A 24810-nucleotide genomic window follows, 5' to 3' on the forward strand; every position below is an offset into this window, starting at 1 on the left:
GGGGTGGCGCTGACTTAATGAAGTCAGCCCTTAAGATTGAATCTTTAGCATAGAAGAAGAAGGGAAGGATGAAGGTCCGAGGAGCTGGATAGGCCCTTCTACTTCTGGCATCCAGCTTGTGTAGCTAGACCAGCCCATTCAGCCCATTCATTGTCCACTAGACTTTATTCTAAGTCAGACTCAGAGCTACGATGTGTGAGAAAACTGTGTGGTGTTTTTACACTTTCATGGATGAGCACCTTTCCATGCTGACACACTGTGGCATGGAAACTGTAGAATTTGTTATTAGCAGGTTTATCAAATCCCTGGTTGTTCATCAGGTCTCCTGTCACAGTAATTAGGGCATCTAACTGGTGTTGGTTGCCTTAAATGCATATTTATCCTTGTCCACAAGCATAATTATTCTTGGCTTTTTTTTCCCTTCAACATGTATAGGAAAATAAAAACACATAGAAAAATAATGTAGTAAAACAGATTGAAGTTTGATGACATTTAAATTCCTAGAAAATGCCGGGCGTGGTGGCTCACGCCTGTAATCCCAGCACTTTGGGAGTCCGAGACGGGTGGATCATGAGGTCAGGAGATCGAGACCATCCTGGCTAACACAGTGAAACCCCATCTCTACTAAAAATACAAAAATTAGCCAGGCGCGGTGGCGGGCACCTGTAGTCCCAGCTACACGGGAGGCTGAGGCAGGAGAATGGTGTGAACCCGGTAGGCGGAGCTTGCAGTGAGTGGAGATCGCGCCACTGCACTCCAGCCTGGGCGACAGAGCGAGACTCCATCTCAAAAAAAAAAAAAAAATAAATAAATAAAAAATAAATTCCTAGAAAATTTGCAAGTGATGTTAAAATTAGTGAAGAATTTGTCCTGTGCTGATGTGCAGGGCTATTCATAGAATAACACTTGCCCCCACCTGTTCTCTACTTTCATTCCCAAAAGTACCATCTGACACTTGGGTGTGGGGGCTTTTGACAACACAAGACTACCACTGTCACAAGGAGCCCCAGCTACATTACAAGATAGAAAACACTCCCCTTTTCCATTATGTCAACAGTGATGCTGTATGTTTTCTGTTCTTCCAGCTGCTTGTTCCCTGAGTCAGGTATTGCTATGTATATAGGGCCCCAGTGGTTCACCTCAGAGACATTCTGCAATATGTGTCCTAAAGCAAGAGACAGGCCCAAACCTACCCGACCATCTATTTGACAATAGTCATTGCTAGAATCTTTAATATGTTACTAATGATGATGTCATGCCTAGAGCAGCGGCACCCGATAACTACTGAGCACTTAAATAAAGGTAATTATTAGGACTAACTCCAAACCTCTTGGGTAAAAAAGCCTAGGGGATATTTTTGTCATGTGATACAGGTGCCCATGGTCCAATCAACTCAGTCATCTGAACAAAGCAAGCTCAACGTTGGAAACCACTTCTAGTAAAAATACTTAGTTTAAATTATCACATTTGTAACAGGATTCCTAATTAGACCCCACTTTTCTGAATATATAGAGGAAAAGATGCTTTTCTTTGTAGTATACATATGTTCTTATATGGGCCACAATTAGCACTTTGAATTGCCAAGGCTGATCTCAAACTTCAAGCCTCAAGCAATCCTCCTGCCTCAGCCTCGTGAAGTGCTTGGATTACAGGTGTGAGCCAACATGCCATACCTGAATTGTACTTTTTACATTTAGATGAAAGAGGATGGTTATTAAACTCTAAATGAACAATGCAGATGGGAACAGAGTGACAGGATTGAACTGTATTAGTAGCAAAAGCTCTTTTTTTTTTTTTTTTTTGAGATGAAGTCTCACTCTGTCACCCAGGCTGGAGTGCAGTGGCGCAATCTCGTCTCACTGCAACCTCTGCCTCCCAGGTTCGAGCAGTTCTCCCTGCCTCAGCCTCCTGAGTAGCTGGGATTACCAACACCTGCCACCATACCTGGCTAATTTTTGTAGTTTTAATAGAGACGGGGTTTCTCTATTTGGCCAGGCTGGTCTCGAACTCCTGACCTCAGGTGATCCACCCGCCTTGGCCTCCCAAAGTGCTGGGATTATAGGCATGAGCCACTACACCTGGCCACAAAAGCTCTTGAATTGATTGGTTTATTAACCACTTAGTTTCAGTTTCAGGTACATTCTAAAACAGCATTACCTTTTGGCAATGATGGAGATGTTCCATATCTTGTCTAATCATGTCTAATACAGTAGCTATTGGCCACCTGTGGCCACTGGGCTTTTCAAATGTGGCTAGTGCTGCTGAATAACTGAATTTAAGTTTACATTTAAATAGACACAGGTAACTAGTGTTTTCAAATATTCACTGCAGCTCTAGAAAAACAGAAAAGACCTTACAGGCTTTAGTGGTATGTTTTGAAATATTGGCATAAAATTAAATAGACAAATCCCCAACCAGATTGAAACATAGTTTAACAAAATCTAAACCGAACCAAAGTTTAGTAATACCATAAAAGCCTTTATAAAATGTCTTTTCTATTATTCTAGAGGTGCGGTGAATATTTGCTCTCCATATTCGTGAGTTCCACATTCATAGATTTAGCCAACAGAAGACAGAAATCATACTAAAAAAGAATTGAATCTGTGCTGTACATGTACAGACCTTTTTCTTGTCATTATTCCCTAAACAATACAGTAGAACTATGTACATGACATTTTTTGTTGTAGTTAGTATTATAAATAATCTAGAGATTATTGAAAGTATATGGGAGGGTATGCATAGGTTGTATGAAAATACTATACCATTTTCTATCAGGCACTTGAGCATACTCAGATTTTGGTTTCCAGGGGAGATCCTAGAACCAATTTTCCATGGATACTGAGGGACAACTGTATGTATGTGTGTGTAATTTTAAAAAATAAATATAAAACCTAGAGATTTTCTAAAACCAGTGATGTGGGGCAAAAGTAAAAGCACAAGAAACTGACAAGTCGCTCAGGTTTCATGGATAGTTTTTACATATGAAAGCTTGACGATCTTCTCCACAGGAATGGGACTTTATGAATGTAATTGAACCTCTTGCAACAGAGAAAGCAGATGTCTTATTCTTGTAGTGTCCCTTCTAAAAAATGGTCCTCAGCTGGCCCGTACTACCAAGCATTCCATAAGATATGCATCATGCTAAATGACTGAAGGAATTCATAACCAAGCCACTGAAGAAGGGTGTCAACTGCTACATGCACACTAGACAACACAGCAGCAGATGACCCTGCACTCAGGCTCTCTTGTCATTATTGCCTTACACCTGCCAGACTCTGGTCCTTGGTGTCCGGGAGACCAGACTTTCCACCAAGTACAGAAACAGATTGAACTATACTTTATTTCTGAGTGGAGAGCACAGATGATCCTAATTCTCCAGACCATTGTTACAAAGTGAAATTTAAAGCTAACATAGGCCGGGCACAGTGGCTCACACCTGGAATCCCAGCACGTTAGGAGGCCAAGCCGGGCGGATCACTTGAGGTCAGGAGTTTGAGACCAGCCTGGCCAAAGTGGTGAAACCCCGTCTCTACTAAAAATGCAAAAATTAGCCGGGCATGGTGGTGGGCGTCTGTAATCCCAGCTATTCAGGAGGCTGAGGTGGGAGGATTGCTTGAGCCCAGGAGGCGGAGGCCGCAGTGAACCGAGATTGTGTCACTGCACTCCAGCCTGGGCAACAGAGTGAGACTTTTGTCTCAGCAAACAAACAAACAAATAAAAATAAATAAATAAATAAAATAAAGCCAACATAGAAAGAGGCAGGGACGTGAAGACTAAAGTTGTTTTTTCTGAACTTTTTAATGACCATGCACAAAAAAGAGAGAATTCAAATTTGGTTAGTGAATTGGATGGAATGAGGTTTAAGAGACAACTTAAGACTGTTACAGGATGATTGTGCAGGTAACACTAACATCCTAACAGATAAGCCTCGGTGATCTCGTCCTCCTTTCCAGCATGCCAGCAGTGATGTGCTCTAGATTTCCTGCTCTCCTCCAAGCTGCTTGCTCCCTGGGTTGGTATTGCTGTATCACCAGGACCAAATGGTTTACCTCCTAGACATTCTGTAATTTGTGATCTGAAGCAGGAGATGGGCTCAAACCTGTCTGATTGATGAGTCATAAGTGCTTCCATTTAATTCCAGCAATGTACAAAGGCATTATTTGCATCACCTTTAGTACCATTATTTGTGAAATGCCAACTTTTACAAGTGATTGTGTTGATTGGGTTCTTAAAGTTTCTTAAATTCCAAATAGAAAAAACTGATTCTGCCTATCTTGATGTCAAGGGGAATTTGTTGGGAGATTTTGGAGTCTCCTAGGGAATCAAAAGGGAAACAAAAGAGCCAAATAGTGGAAGACCAGGAACCCAGGTGCCTGTTCCAGGGCCTGAGCAGCCTGGCCAGGACCTCCTCCTAGGATCCAGCCAGCTCCAAAGACTTCTAGACCTGTCTCTCAAGAACAAATGTCACAAATCCGGGGCAAGACATTGACTGGCCCAGACTGGGTCAGCAGTCCACCTCTAGACCTATCAGCTATGGCTAGGGCAGGAGTGGATCTAGGTTTTATGGGGACTGAAACTCACACAATTTGGAGAGCGCCCCCTTGAAATAACTAAGATGTCTGTTTTACATTGTACAAATACAATGCCCACAGCATTCCAAAGAAATCAGGACAGAAGAAATTACAAACACAAAGTGCCTACAGCCACTCTCAAGAGAGGAAGTGAGAAGGAAGAAAAATCAAAGTGGGAAGAAGAGCCTGTGGTCGTAAATTGTTGTAGTTGAAGAGGTGGATTATTCTCTTTGCAATTCTTACAAAAACATTTGGCCATGTTAACACAGTTTTAGGGTCTCTCCTAAGACTTTGGAAGGAACTCATGCACTGAGGGGCACTGAAACTTTTTTTTTTTTTTGAGATAGAGTCTCACTCTTTTGTCCAGGCTGAAGTGCAGTGGTGCAATCTTGGGTCACTGCAACCTCCGCCTCCCAGGTTCCAGCGATTCTCCTGTCTCAGCCTCCCGAGTAGCTGGGACTACAGGCGCACGCTACCACGCCTGGCTATTTTTGTGTTTTTAGTAGAAACTGGGTTTCACCATGTTGGCCAGGCTGGTCTCGAACTCCAGTGATCCATCTGCCTCAGCCTCCCAAAATGCTGTAATTACAAGTGTGAGCCACTGCACCCGGCCAGGGGCACTGAAACTTAAGCATCATTTGTTTCACGGAAGGAGCAAAGTCTTTTTATTTTTTTTAATTTAAGGATTAGGACCCTCATGGTAACTATAGGAAGAGAGCAATTCTTCAAAAAAGGGAGAGGATGGAAAGACAGAATAACAGCAGACCACTGTCTTATCCTGCACCTGCTGCTATAACAAAATACCTTAGACTAGGCAATTTGTAAACAACAGAAATTTATTTCTCACAGTTCTGGAGGCTGGAAGTCCAAGATCTAGTCACCAGCAGACTCAGTGTCTGGTGAGGGCTGCCCTCTGCTTCAGAGATGGAAACTTCTTGCTGCATCCTCACATGGCAGAAGGAAGAAATCCTTTGTCCTCACATGATGGGAGGGGCAGTGGGACTAGGGCACTCCCGTCAACCTTTTATAAGGGTATTAATCCTGTTTATGAGGGCAGAAACCTAGTGACTTAATCACTTCCAAAAAGGCCCTACCTTTTACATTTTATTTTTGTTTTTTATTTTTGAGACAGGGTCTTCTCTGTTACCCAGGCTAGAGTGCAGTGGTGTGATCATAGCTCACTGCATCCTCAACCACCTAGGCTCAAGCGATCCTCCATCCGGGTGCACACTACCACACTCAGTTAATATTTCTATTTTTTGTAGAGATGACATCTCACTATGTTGCCCTGGCTGGTCTTGAACTCATGAGCTCAAGTGATCCTCCCACTTCAGCCTCCTAAAATGTTGGTATTACAGGTGTGAGCCACTGTGCTTGTCTGAGGACATGTTCATGTCAAGCCAAAGTTCTTTTTGCTCCACCATGCTACCCAGCTTACAATTTTGGACTTACAATTTTTGTGAGGATTTATGAACAGTCATTCAATCAGTATGTGTGACTAGGTCTTCTTCATAATCTCAATCAAATTACTTAATTAATGACCAAATAACTATTTTTTTTAAGTCAAGGAAGAAAAGAATGGCCTTGCCTTTTGGAGAATCAAAGAGCCCAGAAGCCTGAATGAATCTCCTCTCAGGTGAGATTGTTGTTTGGAGTATGTGTTTAACTTGCTAATCAAAACATTTTTACATTGCAACTTGTTTTTCTTAATTTTTTTTTCTCTACTAATGGCTTTGGACTGAGTTCTGTTAATCTTATGTATGCAATAAGGAAGAAAGTATTTTTGAGAGAACTTTTTCTCAATTCAAATCAGTTAAATAGTATAGTTTTTCTAATTTTCTATATATTACTGAACATATAGATGTCACAATATAAATAATTCATTAAAATTAAATTCAAAAACATCTGTTGAAGTCTAGTTCTGTGTAGGACACTATGTTAGGCCCTATGATGGATACAAAGATGAGTAAGTCATAGATCCTGTCCTTGAGAAGCCGATTCTAACCAAGATATACAGCATTTGCACAAATAAAGAAAATGCATAGTCCACCTGCTCAGTGTCCTGAATGAGTCTGAGCAATTTCAAAGAGATTTAAAGAGGAGACAGATGATATTCAGTTGTGGAGAGACATCAAGATGCCTGGTGACAGTTGGTAAAGGAATAGGGCGCCTGGAGATGGGAACACTGCAGTTGGAGGAATAGTGGAAGAGGAGATCCAGGCAGGAAAGATATGCAACATGTGTTAACCCCATGGGATTGAAAATAGGACTTGAAAATGAAATGGGGCCCATACTTTGGAGGGTCTTAAAGTCCAGATGAAGACTTTACATTTCATTTCACAGGATATGAAAAAACTATTGAAAGTTTTGACCATGAGAATGATATAAAAACCATTACTACAGAAAAATAATCCGACGATTGTGCTTAAAATGGATTGAAGTGGGGAAAGACCAGAGATTGGTGGAAAGTCATTAGAATGTGAACTGGGGTAGTGGTAGCAAGAATAAAGAAAATGGGATGGATGGAAGAGACATTTCATAGGCAGAATCCACAGTACTAACATTTGGTTGAAACAGGAGAGATGGAAAGAGAAACTACTGTGGTTTCCAGCTGGGGTGACTGAATAATGATGCCCTTCAAAGAAATAAGGATGTCAGAAGGGATTACGCTCAAGTACTGGTTTAAATAGGTTAAGCTTGAGGTCCTACTGGGCTTATCTGGCGGAGAAGTTCATCTGGCAGTTGAAATTTCAGTCTGGAAAGTGGGAAAGAAGTCTGGGTAAATTTAAAAAGAAGGAAAAGGAATCGTGGTTTTTGTTTGTTTGTTTTTGTTTTTTTGAGACTGAGTCTTGCTCTGTCACCCAGGCTGGAGTACATTGGTGTGATCTCTGCTCACTGCAACCTCTGCCTCCCAGGTTCAAGCAATTTTCCTGCTTCAGTTTCCTGAGTATCTGGGATTACAGGCACCCACCACCATGCCTGCCTAATTTTTTGTACTTTTAGTAGAGATGGGGTTTTGCCATGTTGACAGGGTTGATACTGAACTGTTGACCTCAAGTGATCTGCTCACCTTAGCCTCCCAGTCTTGGGATTACAGCGTGAGCCACTGCACCTGGACAAAAAAAAAAAAGGAGTTTCTTAAGTTGCATAAAGTTGCATAAGTTAAAGTATGATACTGTTTTTTTTTTTTTCTTTTCTTTCTTTTTTTTTTTTTTTTTTGAGATGGAGTCTTGCACTGACGCCCAGGCTGGAGTGCAGTGGCTCGATTTCGGCTCACTGCAACCTCCGCCTCCCAGGTTCAACTGATTCTCCTGCCTCAGCCTCGCGAGTAGCTGGGATTACAGGTGCCCGCCACCATGCCCAGCTGCTTTTTGTATTGTAAGTACAGATGGGGGGGGCTTCACCACATTGGCCAGGCAGACCTCGAACTCCTGACCTCGTGATTCGACCGCCTTGACCTCCCAAAGCGCTTGGATTACAGGCGTGAGCCACCGTGCCTGGCCAAAGTGTGATACTGTTACACACGCTCTCTATTTAGATATTAGAAGGGATTGTAGGATTCTGGGAGCTGCCAGTCAAGGGATATAGAGGCATAGGGAAAATTAATATGAATTGGATCCTAGAAAGACAGGTCATAGCAAGGGGAAATATCCAGATTAGAAAAGCATTGCAAAATGCTGTTCAGAAAAAGCGAACTCCTACCTGGGGATATTCACAAACCCGTGGTGGGCCATGCTGTGTTTCTTAGCTCGCTGGGGAGGGACTTTTTCTCACTGCCCTTTCTGTCATTCTCACCAGGTCTCACAGTTTGAACAAGAGGACCTATGAGTTCTCTTCCAAACCTAAATTTCATTATTATTATAACTTCCTTTCTTACAAAAAAAAAAAAAAAAAAAAAAAGCTAAGGAAGTTTCTTTTTCCTAAATACATTGCAAATTTGCTTTGTAGAATTTTAACCTTATGGCCAATTATTCTGGATAAGAAAATTGTTGGACAGTGGCCACAGTAACTAATTTTCTTAAAGATGCTTAAGTTCAAGGTTAAGGAGTTAGCTATAGTGTTCCTGTCAGAGTTCTCAGGGCTTTGGAGGGTCTGATTATATTTGAAGCTAAACATCAAAAAATTTACCAAGACAGAGTTGTCTAATGTGTTCTATTAAGCATTGCAAACCATAGCTTAAAATGCGCATGGAGACCCCTTTAAAATGCTGGCATTGGAGAAGGAACCAACAGCCTGTGTAGCTGAATTCCTTTCACCAGATTTCTCAAGGGGTGCTGCTGGCATTTGTGTGGTACCATTTGTACTTGTGCAGAATGGGGCCACACACGGTGAAACTTCAGCTTCCCTGGCTTTTGTCCACTAAGTGCCAGTAACGCTCCCCATTTATTGTGGCAACTAAAACACACCACTACATATTTTCTTTTTAAAAAATGTTACTTTATTTATGTTAAGTTCTGAGATACATGTGCAGGAGGTGCAGATTTGTTACATAGGTAAATATGTGCCATAGTCACCATGCATTTTCATGGAACTACCTGGCTACTTCCAGCTCTCAACACACTTGTCAAATGGTCAAGATTTGTTTCCATTTCTCCCATTCTGTGCTCTTTCTCCCTTCTCTGTGCTGTCCTCTCTCTAGCCTTCCCTAGTATCTCAGTCTGTTTTCTGTTGTATATAACAGAATACCTGAAACTGGTTAATTTATAAGGAAAAGAATGTATTTCTAACAGTTATGGGCACTGAGAAGGCCAAGGTCAAGGAGTTGTATTTGCTGAGAGCCTTCTTGCTGGTGGGGACACTCAGCAGAGTTCCTAGGCTGTGCAGGACATCACATGGCGAGAGGACTGGGCATGCAAGCTCAAGTTGTCTGTCTATTTCTTCTTATAAAGCCAGTTCCATCCCCATGATAACACATTAACCCACTTATCCATGAATTGATTCATCCATTTATGAGGGCAGAACCCTCACTACCCAGTCACCTCTTAAAGGCCCCACCTCTCAATACTGCCATACTGGGGATTAAACTTCAATGTAAGTTTTGGAGGAGACAAATATTCAAACCACACCACCTAGCAAGCATCCTTGCTCTTCCTGTAAATTTTATGTTTGGGTTTTTACTGATAACACATTGTGATAATTCCTTCCTTCCTTCCTTCCTTCCTTCCTTCCTTCCTTCCTTCCTTCCTTCCTTCCTTCCTTCCTTCCTTCCTTCCTCTCTCTCTCTTTCTTTTCTTTTCTTTCTTTCTTTGGCAGAGTCTAGCTTTGTCGCCTAGGCTGGAGTGCAGTGGCTTGATCTCGGCTCACCACAACCTCTGCCTCCCGGGTTCAAGCGATTCTCCTGCCTCAGCCTCCTGACTAGCTGGGATTGCAGGCACCCGCCACCACACCCGGCTAATTTTTTTGTATTTTTGGTAGAGACGGGGTTTCACCTGTTTGTCAGGCTGGTCTCGAACTCCCGGTCTTGTAATCCACCTGCCTCGGCTGGTGGTGGTCCCAAGTGCTGGGATTACCAGCGTGAGTCACTGTGCCTGGCACATTGTGATAATTTAATAATACAGATTTAAAATGGTTATTCCTTTGGTGGGATTTCCATTTTAGCAGGCATGAAAGCCAGCAGCTCCAGGAAAAAAGTTCTATTTGGAGAATTTTGTTGTAACAGCTTTACTGAGGTATGATTGACACACAATAAACTGTGCATATATGTTTTATCATATCTATCTCCCCATGAAACCGTTACCACAATCAGTATGTATCACCCCCCTCGTCTCTACACTGTGCCCTGGAGACTTTTTTCAAGGCAGTAAACTGGGGCAATCGTTAGGTCTCACCTTGATTATTTCCCATCTACCAGGGCTCATTGTCTTTCATTGCCTGGTGTCTAGTGTCCTGAAGTCTATTTTTGCATATATTTTATCCAATTTTTGGTTGTTTCAGGTGGGAGGGTATATAGGGTCCCATCTTGGCTGGAGGCAGAAAAAAACTAGTAAAATTTTAGGTTTATACCCATATATAAAGAAGAGGATTTGCACTGGTGTTAGATCCTTCCTGGAGTCAGTGATGGTTCTGGAATTTCTATAAAAAAGATCTTTGGGGCAGCAATAGGGGAGGTTAGGGAATTCATTAACCTAGACTGTATGTCTATGTGGGGTAGATTGAAACTCTTTTTTCTTTAGCAGGCACAAATACATTGCTTTTATGTGGCATAGATATTTATTTGTACTGGCTCACTCAGGGGAAGACTATTGGAGATCCCAGGGAGTGGGGGCACTAAAGTCTCCCCTTCTTTTGGCTTTTGCCTTTGGGAGCCTGCTGTTTCAAGCCAACTCATCAATTTCATTTCCAGATTATATTAATGAAGATAATCCCGAAGTTCAGAAGGACCTCGATTATCAAAGATTCATGTATGCGTACTATTCTGCCTTTTCTACAAAGACAAAACCACACACTTTTAGAAAACTTTCTTAACAAAGTTAAATATCCCATACAAGGTTAGTTAGAGAAGTCAATTGAATATGAGATCTCATTTGCCCCCAGCAGTCCTTCTGTGTAAAGTTAAATAGACTGTAGGGGCTTGAATTTGCTTACCAGAAAGTTAGAATCTAGGATACTCATTGCTGCTGCTTCTTTTCTTCCTCTTCTTCTTTTATTTCTTTTTTGAGACAGGTTCTGACTGCCTAGGCTGGAGTACAGCGGTGAGATTATGGCTCACTAAAGCCTCGACCTCCTAGGTAGCTGGGATTACAGGCATGCGCCACTATGCCCAGCTCCACTGCTGCTGCTTAATGTGGTGTTACTGCTTTGAGATTAGTCTACACTCTTAATATATGCTGACTAGGCGATGTGAGGACTTAGCCTAGATCTTCTGGGGTGTGGAAATAAAGCTGACTTGGAATAATGGGGAAAGTTCATGTTTATTTCTATTTTGGCCACGTATAAGAATCTCCCAAGGGCTCATGGAGAGTACAGACTCCTAGACTCTACTCCAGGCTGTTGAATCCTCAGCTTTAGGGACAGGGTTCAGTTGTCTGTTTTTGGTAGCTACCTAGATGATTCTGTTAGCTAGCTACCAAGGTTTGAGAATTGCTGGCCTAAATAATCTACAACGACATCAATCTTCCCCTGGAGTATTGGAACTCCTGAGTTCATAATTTGTATCTAACTCACCCATCAACTTCTATCTCCACAGCTAAAACCCCACTATCATCTCTCATCACTTCTGCAACATCTGTAACTACACCCTCCACCTCCATTCTCAGCAGCTGCCTGCCTCTGCCTGAATCCATTATCCACCTTAAAGCCAAAATGATCTTTTCCAAATGTTCCTTTCTTGCTTAAAACCTTTCAGTGGTATTCCACGGCACAGCAAATAAACCTTTTAACACATTTAGACATCCCTGCAAGACCTGGCCATTGCCTGCCACTCCAGCTTGATCTCTTACTTCTCTCACTCATCTCAATAGAGCACTGCAAACTCTTTCCAGCTCAGACCTTTGAATTTCTTACCCCTCTTAACATTGCTTTTCACATGGCTCACTCTTTCTCATCCTTCAGATCTTAGCTTAAATGTCTGCATCCCAGAGAGGTCTTGCTTGATCACCTAGTTTGAAGTATGCCACCCGTCAACACACACAGGTTTTCTTTATCAAACTGCTTTGTTGATTTCATTGCACTTTCATAAGTTATAACTACATGTGCATTGCTTACTGTCTGTCTTCCCACTAGAATGCAAGCTCCATGAGAGCTGGGACCTAGATATTTTTGTGCACTGATATATTCTTAGTGTTGGCCCAGTGCTTGGTACATACTAGGTGCTTAATATTTGTTGAATGAATAATCATATTCTTTACAATGTAGCCTGGCTTGCATAATATTGGCTTGTGGGAGTGCGATTTGCTCTAAATCCATGTAATAATAAACCATGTTTGGGCAGAGTTGATGTATTTCCAATATTGCCCTGAAGAATGTGACTTATGAGCTTCTCGGGGTAGGGCTCTGCTTTGTAGCAGGGCACTGAGTGAAATTCTTAACATGGTCTCTGTAACTGGAAGGATTGAGGGAGGGGCAGTTCTAGGAATAGGCAACCACATGCTCCCAGACTGAAGTCTTCATTTCAGCATGTAATTCCCCACATTTCTAGGATACTTTGAGAGTTCCATTGTTTTCCTCCAAATTAGAAAAATAAAAGAGGTTTTTAGTTCATGTTTGCAGCTGAGCGTGATGGATCACGCCTGTAATACCAGCACTTTGGGAGGCCAAGGTGGGTAGACTGTTTGAGCGCAGGAGTTCAAGACCGGCCTGAGCAACATGGAGAAACCCCATCTCTTAAAAAAAAAAAAAAAAAAAAAAAAGCAACAATTAGCTGGGCTGGTGGCATGTCCCTCTAGTCCAAGCTACTCACACCACTGCATTCCAGCCTGGGTGACAGAGTAAGACCCTGTCTTGGCAAAAAAAAAAAAAAAGAGTAAATGTTTGCAGTAGTTGTTTTAGGTTACTGTGGAGGTTAAAACTCTGTTAAAAGTGACAGAAATGCATTTTAGGTTTAAAAAGGGAATTTATAGGAATTACTGGGTCAACTCATGAAATTCAGTATTCATTCAACGGATATATTTAGAAATGGAAATATATAAAGATATAGACATAGACATAGACCTATCTGTCAGTCTAATCTGGCATATTTGAATTGCTGGGCTCTGTGTTCTATTTTAAAGGTATTAATACTTAGTAAAATTTAGAAATGGAATCCTGGGAACGTAGGAATGGTAAGAACGGAATTTAGACACAGCTGGAACTGGGGGCTTGAGTGTCCCAGGACTCGATCCCTGTCTCCTTCTCTGATGTTTGTTTGTCAATTGCATCTTCTCTCCCTGAACACCACATCCTCCATGGGGCAGCAAATGAGTCACTGACTGTCTTAAATTCACATTTTACAGCTTCCACCCACCAGACAAAGGCTAACTCACCCACTTTCTTATACTGAATTTTTAAATCCTGAAGAAAGTCTCTGGTTGCCCAGCTTGAGTAAATGACACACTGCTGAAAAATGTTCATCACAGCCAACAGATCAGGGTCTTTAAAAACATGGCAGCTTCTGTGTGCTCTGTGTGTAGAGAAGTAGTTTCCAAACAAAGAGGGTGAAGAGGGAGCTGGGTCTACTGTCCCATAGTTTTCTAGCACAGTCATCTCCGTAATTAAACATTTGAGTCAGAAGCCTAAACAAAAGGCAGGGTGGGATAGAAAACACTAAGTAGAGGACTAAAGGACGTTATCATGTACAGAGATTTGAAGCATCTCCTAGGTGCCATGTTTTAGGCCTAATGATGAGAAGCTGCAGGTCACAAGACGGATGTTGTTACCTTGGAACATCAGACTTACATAAAGTGTGTATGATTACTTTTCAGGGTAATAGTAAACAACAGGCCTTTAAATACCTCTCGCATATTCATCTCTCATAGTAGTTAAACATACAGGCTCTGGAGCTACTTCAAATCCTGACTCTGCCTTAAGCTAGCTATTTAATCTTTCCGGGCTTGACTCTTCTCATAGGTGGGAGGGCTCATAATAGTACCTATCCCACAGGCATGACATGTAAGGGCTAAATCATGTACATATAAGGTACTTAAACTCTGTGTGGCACATAGTGAGTCTGTATTATTATCAAACGTAGCTCTTTTGTTACTGCTGATGATCAGTAAGTCAATCACAGAATAATCACTGTTCAGCATCCTCAGAATCTTTGATCAAGCCCGTGGGGGGCTTTCTTCTTTTTCTACTCTCACTAGTAATACTGTGTTATTTAAAAAATAAAAATGCTGTTGTGCAATAATATGGCATGAGGTACCATTCTTAATTTTCTAAGAATTTCTTATACAATAGATTGTTCTAGTTCTATTATAGGACCAAGTCCTGTGTTTATGTAAATATACTATGTGTGTAAATGTATGAATCCAGGGTGTTTAGAAACTCAAGAGTAAAGATTCAAAGACTTCAATATTTGTTCTAAGTCTTTATTTTTTGATTATTTCTCAAAATAAACTGAAAATATTAGATAGATATACTCTCTCTTTTTTTTTTTTTTCCAGATAGGGTCTCACTTAGTCACCCAGGCTGGAGTGCAGCGGCAAGATTTCAGCTCACTGCAGCCTCAACCTCCTGGGCTCAAGTGATCCTCCCACTGCAGTCCCCCAAGTAGCTGGGACTACAGGCGCATGCTACCATGCCTGGCTAATTTTTTGTGTTTTCTTTTTGAGGCAGAGTCTCGCCCTGTCACCCAGGCTGGAGTGCAGTGGTGCGATCTCATTGCAACCTCCACCTCCCAGGTTCAGTCGATTCTCGTGCATCAGCCTCCCAAGTAGCTGGGATTATAGGCATGTGGCACCACACCCAGCTAATTTTTGTATTTTTAGTAAAGACGGGGTTTTGCCATGTTGGTCAGGCTGGTCTTGAACTCCTGGTCTCAAACAATCCGCCCACCTCAGCTTCCCAAAGTGCCAGGATTACAGGCATGAGTCACCATGCCCAGTGATATATTCTCTTACATATTAATATAATTTTCTCAGTTTATTACTGTTAACAAATATGTATAAAAATATAAAAAAATTATTGAGCATTGAGATAGAATCAATATACTTTCTTCCTCTCCTCTTTACTCTCCTCCATCCTTTTATTCCTATCTTCTTTTCCTTTTTGTCCCTCCCTACCTTCCGTTTATATACCTGTTTGAAAATTTTCACTGCATATATAGTCAGGAGCAGAATTGTTTGGTACATTCTATATATTAATCTGCTTGTTGTTTTTAGACATTCCGAATATCACCTCCCATTTTGTTAGCTATCTGTTAGCTTTATCTATGTGGTGTCTTTATTGAATATCATTTTAATTTTGATATTAATAAAATTAATCAAGAAGGTTTTGATTCAGATCAAGTTGGAGTAAGCACACTTTCCTCCACTTTTCCCACTGAATGCAAGTAAAAATCCTGAATGGAATACATACAACAATTGATTGCCTGATTTTTGAAAAAATCAATCTTCTCCATAGAATTTAAGTAAGACCCAGAATCACATAATATTCAAAATGTCCCAGATGCAATAAAAATTGCTTGACATTTGGAGAGCTAGGAAAATTTCAACATTTTATGAAGGACAATAGATAATAATCCCAAGATGACACAGATGTTTGAAGTACAAAAGATTTTTTTTTTTCTTTATTAATAGAAATGGGGCCTTGCTGTGTTGGCCAGGTTGGTCTTGAACTCCTGGGCCTCAAGTGATCCTCCCACTTCAGCCTCCCAAAGTACTGGGATTACAGAAATAAGCCACCATGCCTGGCCCAACCAAAGACTTTAAGGCAACTATTATAACCATGCTCCAAGAAATAATTATGAACCCCTTTGAAGCAAATGAAACGACAGAAAGTCTCAGCAGAGAAACAGAAGACATAAAAAAGGGACCAAATGGAAAGTTTAGAATGAAAAACATACTGCAATAACTGAAATTTTAAAAATTCACTGAATGGCTCAATAGCTGGAATGGAGATGATAGAGGAAAGTCATTGAATTTGAAGATAGATGAACAAATTATCTAGTCTGAGCAAAAGAGAATAAAGATTGAAGGAAAAGACAAACAGAATCTCAGGGGACTGTGTGGCAGTATGAAAGATCTAGTATTCATGTCTTCAGAGTCTCGGAAGCAGAGGAGAAAAAGTATAGTGCAGAAAAATAGCCAGGCACAATGGCTCATGCCTGTAATCCTAGCACTTTGGGAGGCCTAGGCAGGAGGATTGCTTGAGCCCAGGAGTTCAAAACCAGCGTGGGTAACATAGTGAGACTCTGTCTCTAAAAAAAAGTAATTAATTAATTAATTAAATGTAAAAAAATTAATGAAAAGAAGTATTTGGAGGAATAATGACAGAAAATTCTCCAAATTTGGCAAAAGACATACACTTATAGGTTCAAGAAACTCAGTGAACCCCAAAAAAGATAAACTCAAAAAAATTCCACATCCAAACACATCATGATCAAACTGCTGAAAAAAAGGAAATTAAAAGATACTTAGAACTTAATGACAATACATATCAAAGTACATGCAATTGAGCTAAAGCAGACTTTAGAGGTCTGCTCTAAAGCTATATTTATAAATTTTACTGTATTAGAAATAAGAAGAGGTTAAAAGAAATAAGAAATAAGAGAGGTTAAAAAATAAATGAGTTAAATATTCCACTTAAGAAACCGTAGGCTGGGGCAGGGTACAGTGGCTCACAGCTGTAATCCCAGCACTTTGGGAGGCTGAGACAGGGGGATTGCTTGAATCCAGGAGTTTGAGACCAGCCCTGGCAACATAGTGAGACCCCATCTCTACAAAAAAGTTTTAAGTTTATAAAAATGAAAGAGAGATTTCAAGCTGGGAACAGAGGCTCATGCCTGCAACCCCAGCAATTTGGGAGACTGAGGCAGGAGGATCACTTGAGGACAGGAGTTTAAGTCCAGCCTGGGCAATGTAGTGAGACCCTCATCTCTACAAAACAAAGTAGTTTTCTACTATCGTAGCGGTTCTAATCTCATGGGAGAGAGAAGATAACTTAATGTAAAAGGATAAACTTTCCCCCAAAATTATTGAAATAAAAAAAAAGATAAACCATCAACTCAAGGCAATATAGGGTAATAGTAATAGCTTGCACATATTGTTTCCAGTTTTGCAAACTCATTGCATGTATCCTCACAGAAACCTTATGAGATGGGTGCTATTATTGTTTCTATTTTAAAATTAGGAAATGAAGTCCTAGGTCCACTAAGATGTCAAAGACAAAATAAGCATAGATTTGGTTTTATTTGTGATTCTAGAATTGGGAGAAATGGTCTGAAAAGCTGAGCAGAGGAGGTTGACTTTATAGGCAGAGAAAGGCTGAAGCAAGCTGAAACGAGACAAAAATTGGATTACTTGTTTCAAAGCTACTGTTCTTAGAGGGTTAAAACAGAGGACACTACTTCATTATTGACTTAGGTTGACTGGAATCTGTTTTTCTGGAAAGCTGGTCAGTTTCCAAGTTCAGTTTGATTACTGGTACTAAGCACAAGGGACTCCCTTCTGTTTTGGTCTGTTCTGCTGGGGCCTCACGCAGGAGGCTAGTTGAAAACAATGGCCTCTCATAAACTTTGTTTAACAAAGGTCACATAACCATTAAGTGGCAGAGCCAGGATTGGAATTTAGGTCTCACCAAACTCTGCAACTTCTAAGCTTCCTTAATGTGTTTCCTTGTGCAGCAAAGTAAAGAAAGGTCACGGTCTGCTGGAGAGAATAGGGAAGGTAAAGGACACAGCATTGATTCTGAAAAAAGTGCTGATGCTATTGGGAAAATCAGAAGAGTATTACCAGGAGGGGAATTAAAGAAAACACCATTTAAAAAAATCTCAGGCCAGGCACAGTGGCGCAGGCCTGTAATCCCAGCACTTTGGGAGATGGAGCTGGAGGTGGGCAGATCACTTGAGCCCAGGAGTTTGAGACCAACCTGGGCAACATAGTGACACCCCATCACTGCAAAAGAATACAAAAATTAGCTGGCCACAGTGGCACGAACCTGTAGTCCCAGCTAGTCAGGAGGCTGAGGTGGGAGGATCACATGAGCCTGGGAGGTGGCAGTTACAGTGAGCCCAGATCGTACCACAGTACTCCAGCCTGGGTGATAGAGTGAGACCCTGTTTCAAACAAACAAATAAACAAACAAAACCCCTCTCTTCATATCCCTATTTGAATAGTTTTTTCTTTATAGGATCCATTAGCAATGTACAATTAGAGGACAATTAGGTTTCAAAACTAGAATGAAAAAGTCCTTTCAGTGGAAATATCAGGGCTCCATGAAGGACAGGCACAATGCTTTCAATATACAAAGTGCTTCATTATATGAAATAAAATGTATTTCAGAAATACAGTTTATTTCTGAAAACAGAAAAGTATACCAAAAGATTGCAGTATCATATCTCCTCTAGTCAATGGGTTATTACCAGCGAGGTGAAATGACTTCCTTGTTTTAACGAGCATTCCTTTTGTGAGAAAACATTTGTGTTCAGAGTCTTAAACTACCAGTTCTCTTTGTTGTTTACTGTGCAATTTTGCATGTCATGTTTAACACTAAATTCTACCTGACAGGGACCAGCAGGAGAGCAGTACACCGTCCAAGAACTCAACTCTCTGTCCTCGTCCAGGCGTCCAAAAGCTGTCCCTTCATGGCCAAGGTGCCTTTCGACCCCTACCTTCCCCCTCCAGGAGGAGCTCTCAGTCTGCACCAGCAACTGGCAAGGCTGTCAGCGAGCCATCTTGCACAACTAACACAAAAGAACCCCAGGGACTTCCAGATCACAACAACTCCATAAGTGAAATTCCTTTCGAGTGCAGTGGGAACGGAAATGAGTTTTACTTAGGAAATTCCCTCCTAGATTCCCCTTCGCAGAGCAACTCAAATTTAGAGAAAAAGGAGTCAGAACTTCATTTGTATGTTATTTCCACAACCTCATCAATATTCCTGCACTTAAAAAGTTCATGGAACAATTATAATATAGTAAGTGTACCCCTAAGTAAACCTTGACCTGAAGTTTTATTTATTTTATTTTTTAGAGTAAATAAGCCCTCCTCCCTCCTTTACCTCCCATTTTGGAAATTTAGCCTTGGAATTTAATAATATTTTCAAAAACAAAATGTACTGAACAATTAAGGAGATGATTTTATTTAGGTGATTGCAATAGGGAAAAATGCTCATTAATGAGCAGTTTCTGGACGGGCATGGTGGCTCATGCCTGTAATCCCAGCATTTTGGGAGGCCGAGGTGGACGGATCACTTGAGGTCAGAAGTTCGAGACCAGCCTGACCAAGATGGTGAAACCCTGTCTCTAGTAAAAAATACAAAAGTAAACTGAATGTGGTGGCGCGCGCCTGTAATCCCAGCTATTTGGGAGGTTGAGAATCATTTGAACTCGAGAGGTGAAGGTTGCAGTGAGCTGAGACTGCGCCACTGCACTCCAGGGCAACAGAGGGAGACTCTGTCTTAAAAAACAAAACAAAACAAAACAAAACTAACGAACAAACAAAAAAACACCTGGGGTTTTGTAGAGGCAAGTGAGTAAGGTGAGTCAAGGACGTCATGAAGAAGGAGGGAGACGGGTCTTATCTTGGAATATGTGTGAGCAGGTGGTCTTTTGCAGTTGCTGGGGTGACAAAGACCTCAGGTAAGGTTCAACGTTGTCAGTATTGCTTAGCTGTGCTATTGAAAGTGGGTTGATGGGGGAGACCTTGTTATAGGATCAGATAAATTTATCTAGAGATCACTAGGCTAAGTCCTTATTTTACAAACGAGGTAACTGAAACACAAATGTTTTTTTTTTCTTTTTTTTTTTGAGATGGAGTTTTGGTCTTATTGCCCAGGCTAGAGTACAGTGGTGTGATCTCGGCTCACTGCAACCTCTACCTCCTGGGTTCAACTGATTCTCCTGCCTCAGCCTCCTGAGTAGCTGGGATTATAGGTGCCCACCACCAAGCCTGGCTAATTTTTGTATTTTTGGTAGAGAAGGGGTTTTGCCATGTTGATCAGGCTGGTCTCGAACTCCTGACCTCAGGTGATCCACCTGCCTTGGCCTCCCAAAGTGCTGTGATTACAGGCGTGAGCTACCACGCCTGGCCAAAACACAACATTTTAAAGTAATTTAGTCAAGATTATATAACTTTAGGGACAGAGTCAGAACTCCTATTTAGGGACCTTTTTATTAGAATCGATTTAAAAAATAAGTAATTATTAAAAGAGTAATAGAATCCCTTTATCTTCAGTAGTATATACCTTTTATTATTAATCTTTCAATATAATAATAATAATTATTAAGGGCTGTTTCAGTCAGAAGAAACTAGGAAGCCAGGGTTTTATAAATGGCTAAAATTATGAAAGATTACAAGACAATCCTTAATTTTTTTCTTATACTACTGTTTGGAAGACTTCAAATATTTAAAATTCCTTTCTAAATTTTTAAACTGCTTTCTTCCAATTAAAAATGTAAACAAATTACAAATAGAGGAAAACTCTGGTCTATTAAAAAAAGATCTCATATATTCTAATGGAAAAATGAAAACTTAACTGACTTTAAAAGATCTATGTGAATACTTCAAAATAACTGTTTATGCTTCCCTGAATTGCCCAGCTTCAGGTTTTAGCACTACTTTTAAATTATGCAGCAGACACATGGTTGGAGCACTCAGGCTGGCGAACTCATCACCTGCTAAGCTATAAATAGTCTTTGCAATAATAAATGCAATAACAATAACTAATATCTATTGTTAATTTCCTACTAGATAATAACAATAGAATGGAGCCTGATGCTTCATGGATATTAACTTGTTTAATTTTTACAACAACCCTATGAGGTAGGACTGTTATTCTCAATTTATAGATGAGGAAGTTGAAGCACAGAGAAATTAAATGATATATGCAAAGCCACATAGCTAGTGTAGAGCTGGGATTTGAATCTAGGTAGTCCGATTTTTTTTTTCTATGACCGTTGAAATAAATGTGGGTGGAGGAAGACTATCTTTATGAGTTGGTAGATACTCTCATTGAAAATAACGTTCTCTTAGCCAGGTGTGGTGGCATGCACCTACAGTACTAGTTACTCCAGAGGCTGAGACAGGAGGATCGTTTGATCCCAGGAGTTAGAAGCTCTGCTGCACACTACTGCATGCCAGCCTGGGCAATAAGCAAGACCCCATCTTTAAAATAAAAAGTAAGGCCAGGCGTGGTGCCTTATGCGTATAATCCCAGTACTTTGGGAGGCTGAAGCAGGTGGATTGCCTGAGCTCAGGAATTCGAGACCAGCCTGGACAACATGGTGAAATCCCATCTCTACAAAAAATACTAAAAATTAGCCAGGCATGTGGTGTGCATGCACTTGGGAAGCTGAGAGGAGGATTACTTGAGCCTGGGAGGTGGACGTTGTAGTGAGCCAAGATTGTGCCACTTGCACTCCCGCCTGTGTAACAGAGTGAGACTGTCTGAAAAAATATATATAAAATAAAATTTTAAAAAAATAAAATAAGTTAAAAAATTACAATAATGTTCTACTTCTTCCTTGAAAGAAGGAAAATGAATAACCAAATATTTCACATGTGAGAAATCAAGTTAGAACTCATTCTACTAACAATAAGCTTCTAGTTCAATATAAACACTTTTTTTCTTTTTTTTTTTTTGAGATGGAGTTTCGCTGTTGTTGCCCAGGCTGGAGTGTAGTGGCGTGATCTTGGCTCACTGCAACCTCTGCCTCCCGGGTTCAAGTGATTCTCCTGCCTCAGCGTCCCGAGTAGCTGGGATTACAAGCACGCACCACCATGCCTGGCTAATTTTTGTATTTTAGTAGAGACAGGGTTTCGCCATGTTGACCAGGCTACTCATGAACTCCTGACCTCAGGTGATCTGCCTGCCTCGGCCTCCTAAAGTGCTAGGATTACAGGGGTGAGCCACTGTGCCCGGCCACATTAGACATTTTAACTTTCCCTGTACTTTTACATAAAATTAACCCAAACCATCTAATTAGAAATTACCAGCACTCATCCTGATTTTAAGGATTTCCAAAGAGCTGAGCCTCCTTCCATAATCTATTTTATCTGTAACATTCACCAAAAATAGTTACACCTGGGTTGTTAAGCGCCTTAAATTTTGTAAAGATGAAATGTGGTAATTTGCCTTGTATACATTGTGAAGATAGCTGCTACAAAGCTAAATATGGGATACCCCAAATTAAAATTCTGGATTTAAAGAAAACATAAATATTTGGAGAGGGAAGAAAGGCTGCTTTAAAAAAAAAAAAAAAAGAAAAAAAAAGTAGAACAATGACAAAAGTAGTAAGAAAAAGCACATATCTCCCCTGCCACCATCCACCCAATACACCACTCTGATATTAAGCACAAGACAGGTTGGGTGGATGAGGCGGGTGGATCACCTGAGGTCAGGAGTTTGAGACCAGCCTGGCCAACATGGTGAAACCCTGTCTCTACTAATAATACAAAAATTAGCTGGCCGTGGTGGTGGGCGCCTGTAATCCCAGTTACTCAGGAAACTGAGGCAGGAGAATTGCTTGAACCTGGGAGGTGGAGGTTGCAGTTAGCCAAGATTGTGCCATTGCACTCCAGCCTGGGCAACAAGAGCGAAACTCCATCTCAAAAAAAAAAAAAAGCTTGTCTGCAGTGTCAAATCAGCAACATTTCAGAAATTCCTCTGACATGTCTTAAACTTCAACATAAATAAAAGATTATTTAGAGAAATTGCTGAACACTGTATGTCTATTTTGAGGACCCAGAATAAATGAGAAATGGCAACACTAAAGATTTAAGGAAGAATAACTCCATTAATAAGGAAATAGTTAATAAAAGTGTTGTATATCTATGCTATGGAATACTAAATAATCATTAAAAGGATTGATATTGGTTGGATGCAGTGGCTCATGCCTGTAATCCTAGCACTTTGGGAGGCTCAGAAGGGAGGATCGCTTGAAGCTAGGAGTTCAAGACCAGCCTGGTCAACATAGCAAGCCCCCATCCCCACTAAAAAATAAAAAGTGAAAAATTGGCCTGGCATGGTAGAACATGTCTGTAGTCCTAGTTCTTCAGGAGGCTGAGGCAGGAGGACTGCTTGAGCTCAGGAGTTTGAGACTGCAGTGAGGTATGATCATGCCACTCAACTCCAACCTGGGTGACAGAGTGACACCTTGTCTCCTTAAAAAAAAAAAAAAATTGAAGTAAATCGGTAAATCTTTTTTTTTTTTGAGACGGAGTTTTGCTCTTGTTGCCCAGGCTGGAGTGCAATGGTGTGATCTCGGCTCACTGCAACCTCCTCCTCCCAGGTTCAAGCAATTCTCCTGCCTCAGCCTCCCGAGTAGCTGGGATTACAGGCATGTGCCACCATGCCCAGCTAATTTTTGTATTATTCGTAGAGACAGGGTTTCATCATGTTGGCCATGCTGGTCTCGAACTCCTGACCTCATGATCCGCCCACCTCGGCCTCCCAAAGTGCTGGGATTACAAGCGTGAGCCACCCGCCGGGCCATCAATTGGAAAATCTATATACACAGACATGAAAAACCATCCACCATATATTAAGTTAAATCAAGTTCCAGATTAATATATGTGATATAATTTAGGATTAAATATATATTATAAAAATATATAAATACTATAAATTTATGTGTTTATAATTCATATGTCTTTATATGCCTGGAAGGTCCTAAATCAAACAGATGATAGATACTTTAAAAAATGTTAGACACAAGGTCTTGCTCTGTTGCCCAGGCTGGAGTGTAGTGGCACAATCGTAACTCCCTGCAGCTTCCAGCTCCTGGACTCATGTGATCCACCTGCTTCAGCCTCCAAAGTAGCTGAGATTACAGGTGTGAGCCATGGCACCTGGCTCCATGATCAGACACGTTGCATAGTGGGATGGAAGGGGTAGGGAAAAATAGAGAACCTTTATCCTTTACTTTATCTAAACTGTGTGATTTTGATAAACGATTTCATTTTATAATGAGCAAGTGTTATATTTAAAACTTTAAAAAAACTAGATAAGAAAAAATTCCCTGTGGTATTGTGAAACACTTGAATAAGCTTTATAAACAAATCGTGTACTATAGGAGGGCTTAAAGAATAGATATATAATATTGACTAAAGGTAGGGGGAATTGATCTTCAGTAAATAAAAATTCTAACAATTTCTACTTTTTCCTTTTTCAGAAAGCTACCCTTTTACAAGATCCCTTCTATGCTAGTAAGTTCAGTCCCGCTATTGGAAGTCAAAAGCCATATAGGTAAGAAGTGATGATGTATGATAAAGTTCCATGGGGGATTTTTCTCTCCTCTTTGCCTCTCCTTTTTTTGAGACTGAGTCTCACTGTTTCCCAGGCTGGAGTGCAGTGGCGCAATCTTGGCTCACTGCAACCTCCACCTCCTGGGCTCAAGAGATTATCCTGCCTCAGCCTCCTGAGTAGCTAGGACTCCAGGTGCCTGCCACCAAACCCGGCTAATTTTTGTATTTTTTAGTGGAGACAGGAGTTTTGCCATGTTGGCCAGGTCGGTTAGATTGGTCTGATCTCAGGTGATCCTCCCGCCTTGGCTTCCCAAAGTGCTGGGATTACATGTGTGAGCCACCGCGCCCGACCCTCTTTGCCTCCCCTAACTCTGTGTTGTATGTGTGGCTATCACAATTACATCTCTACCTCATCTGCC

General features: G+C 40.9%; 1 protein-coding gene and 1 long non-coding RNA gene across 9 annotated transcripts in view; one reads left to right on the forward strand and one right to left on the reverse strand.

The window, feature by feature from the left end:
• C10H12orf56 (chromosome 10 C12orf56 homolog) overlaps positions 1 to 24810 on the forward strand; it is a 116980-nt gene that overhangs the window by 49721 nt on the left and 42449 nt on the right. For all 7 annotated transcript variants that reach the window (XM_071071507.1, XM_011727289.2, XM_071071508.1 and 4 more), the window contains 3 exons: positions 6135 to 6207; positions 18713 to 19121; positions 24319 to 24392. In XM_071071507.1, the coding sequence (XP_070927608.1) occupies positions 6135 to 6207; positions 18713 to 19121; positions 24319 to 24392 (556 nt within the window). The remainder of the gene's footprint in view (positions 1 to 6134; positions 6208 to 18712; positions 19122 to 24318; positions 24393 to 24810) is intronic.
• The window catches only part of LOC105473462 (uncharacterized), a 122890-nt gene that overhangs the window by 15043 nt on the left and 83037 nt on the right, over positions 1 to 24810 (reverse strand). The gene's annotated exons all lie outside the window — the stretch shown is intronic.

The sequence above is a fragment of the Macaca nemestrina genome, chromosome 10 (genome assembly GCF_043159975.1).
Source record: "Macaca nemestrina isolate mMacNem1 chromosome 10, mMacNem.hap1, whole genome shotgun sequence".
NCBI lineage: Eukaryota > Metazoa > Chordata > Mammalia > Primates > Cercopithecidae > Macaca > Macaca nemestrina.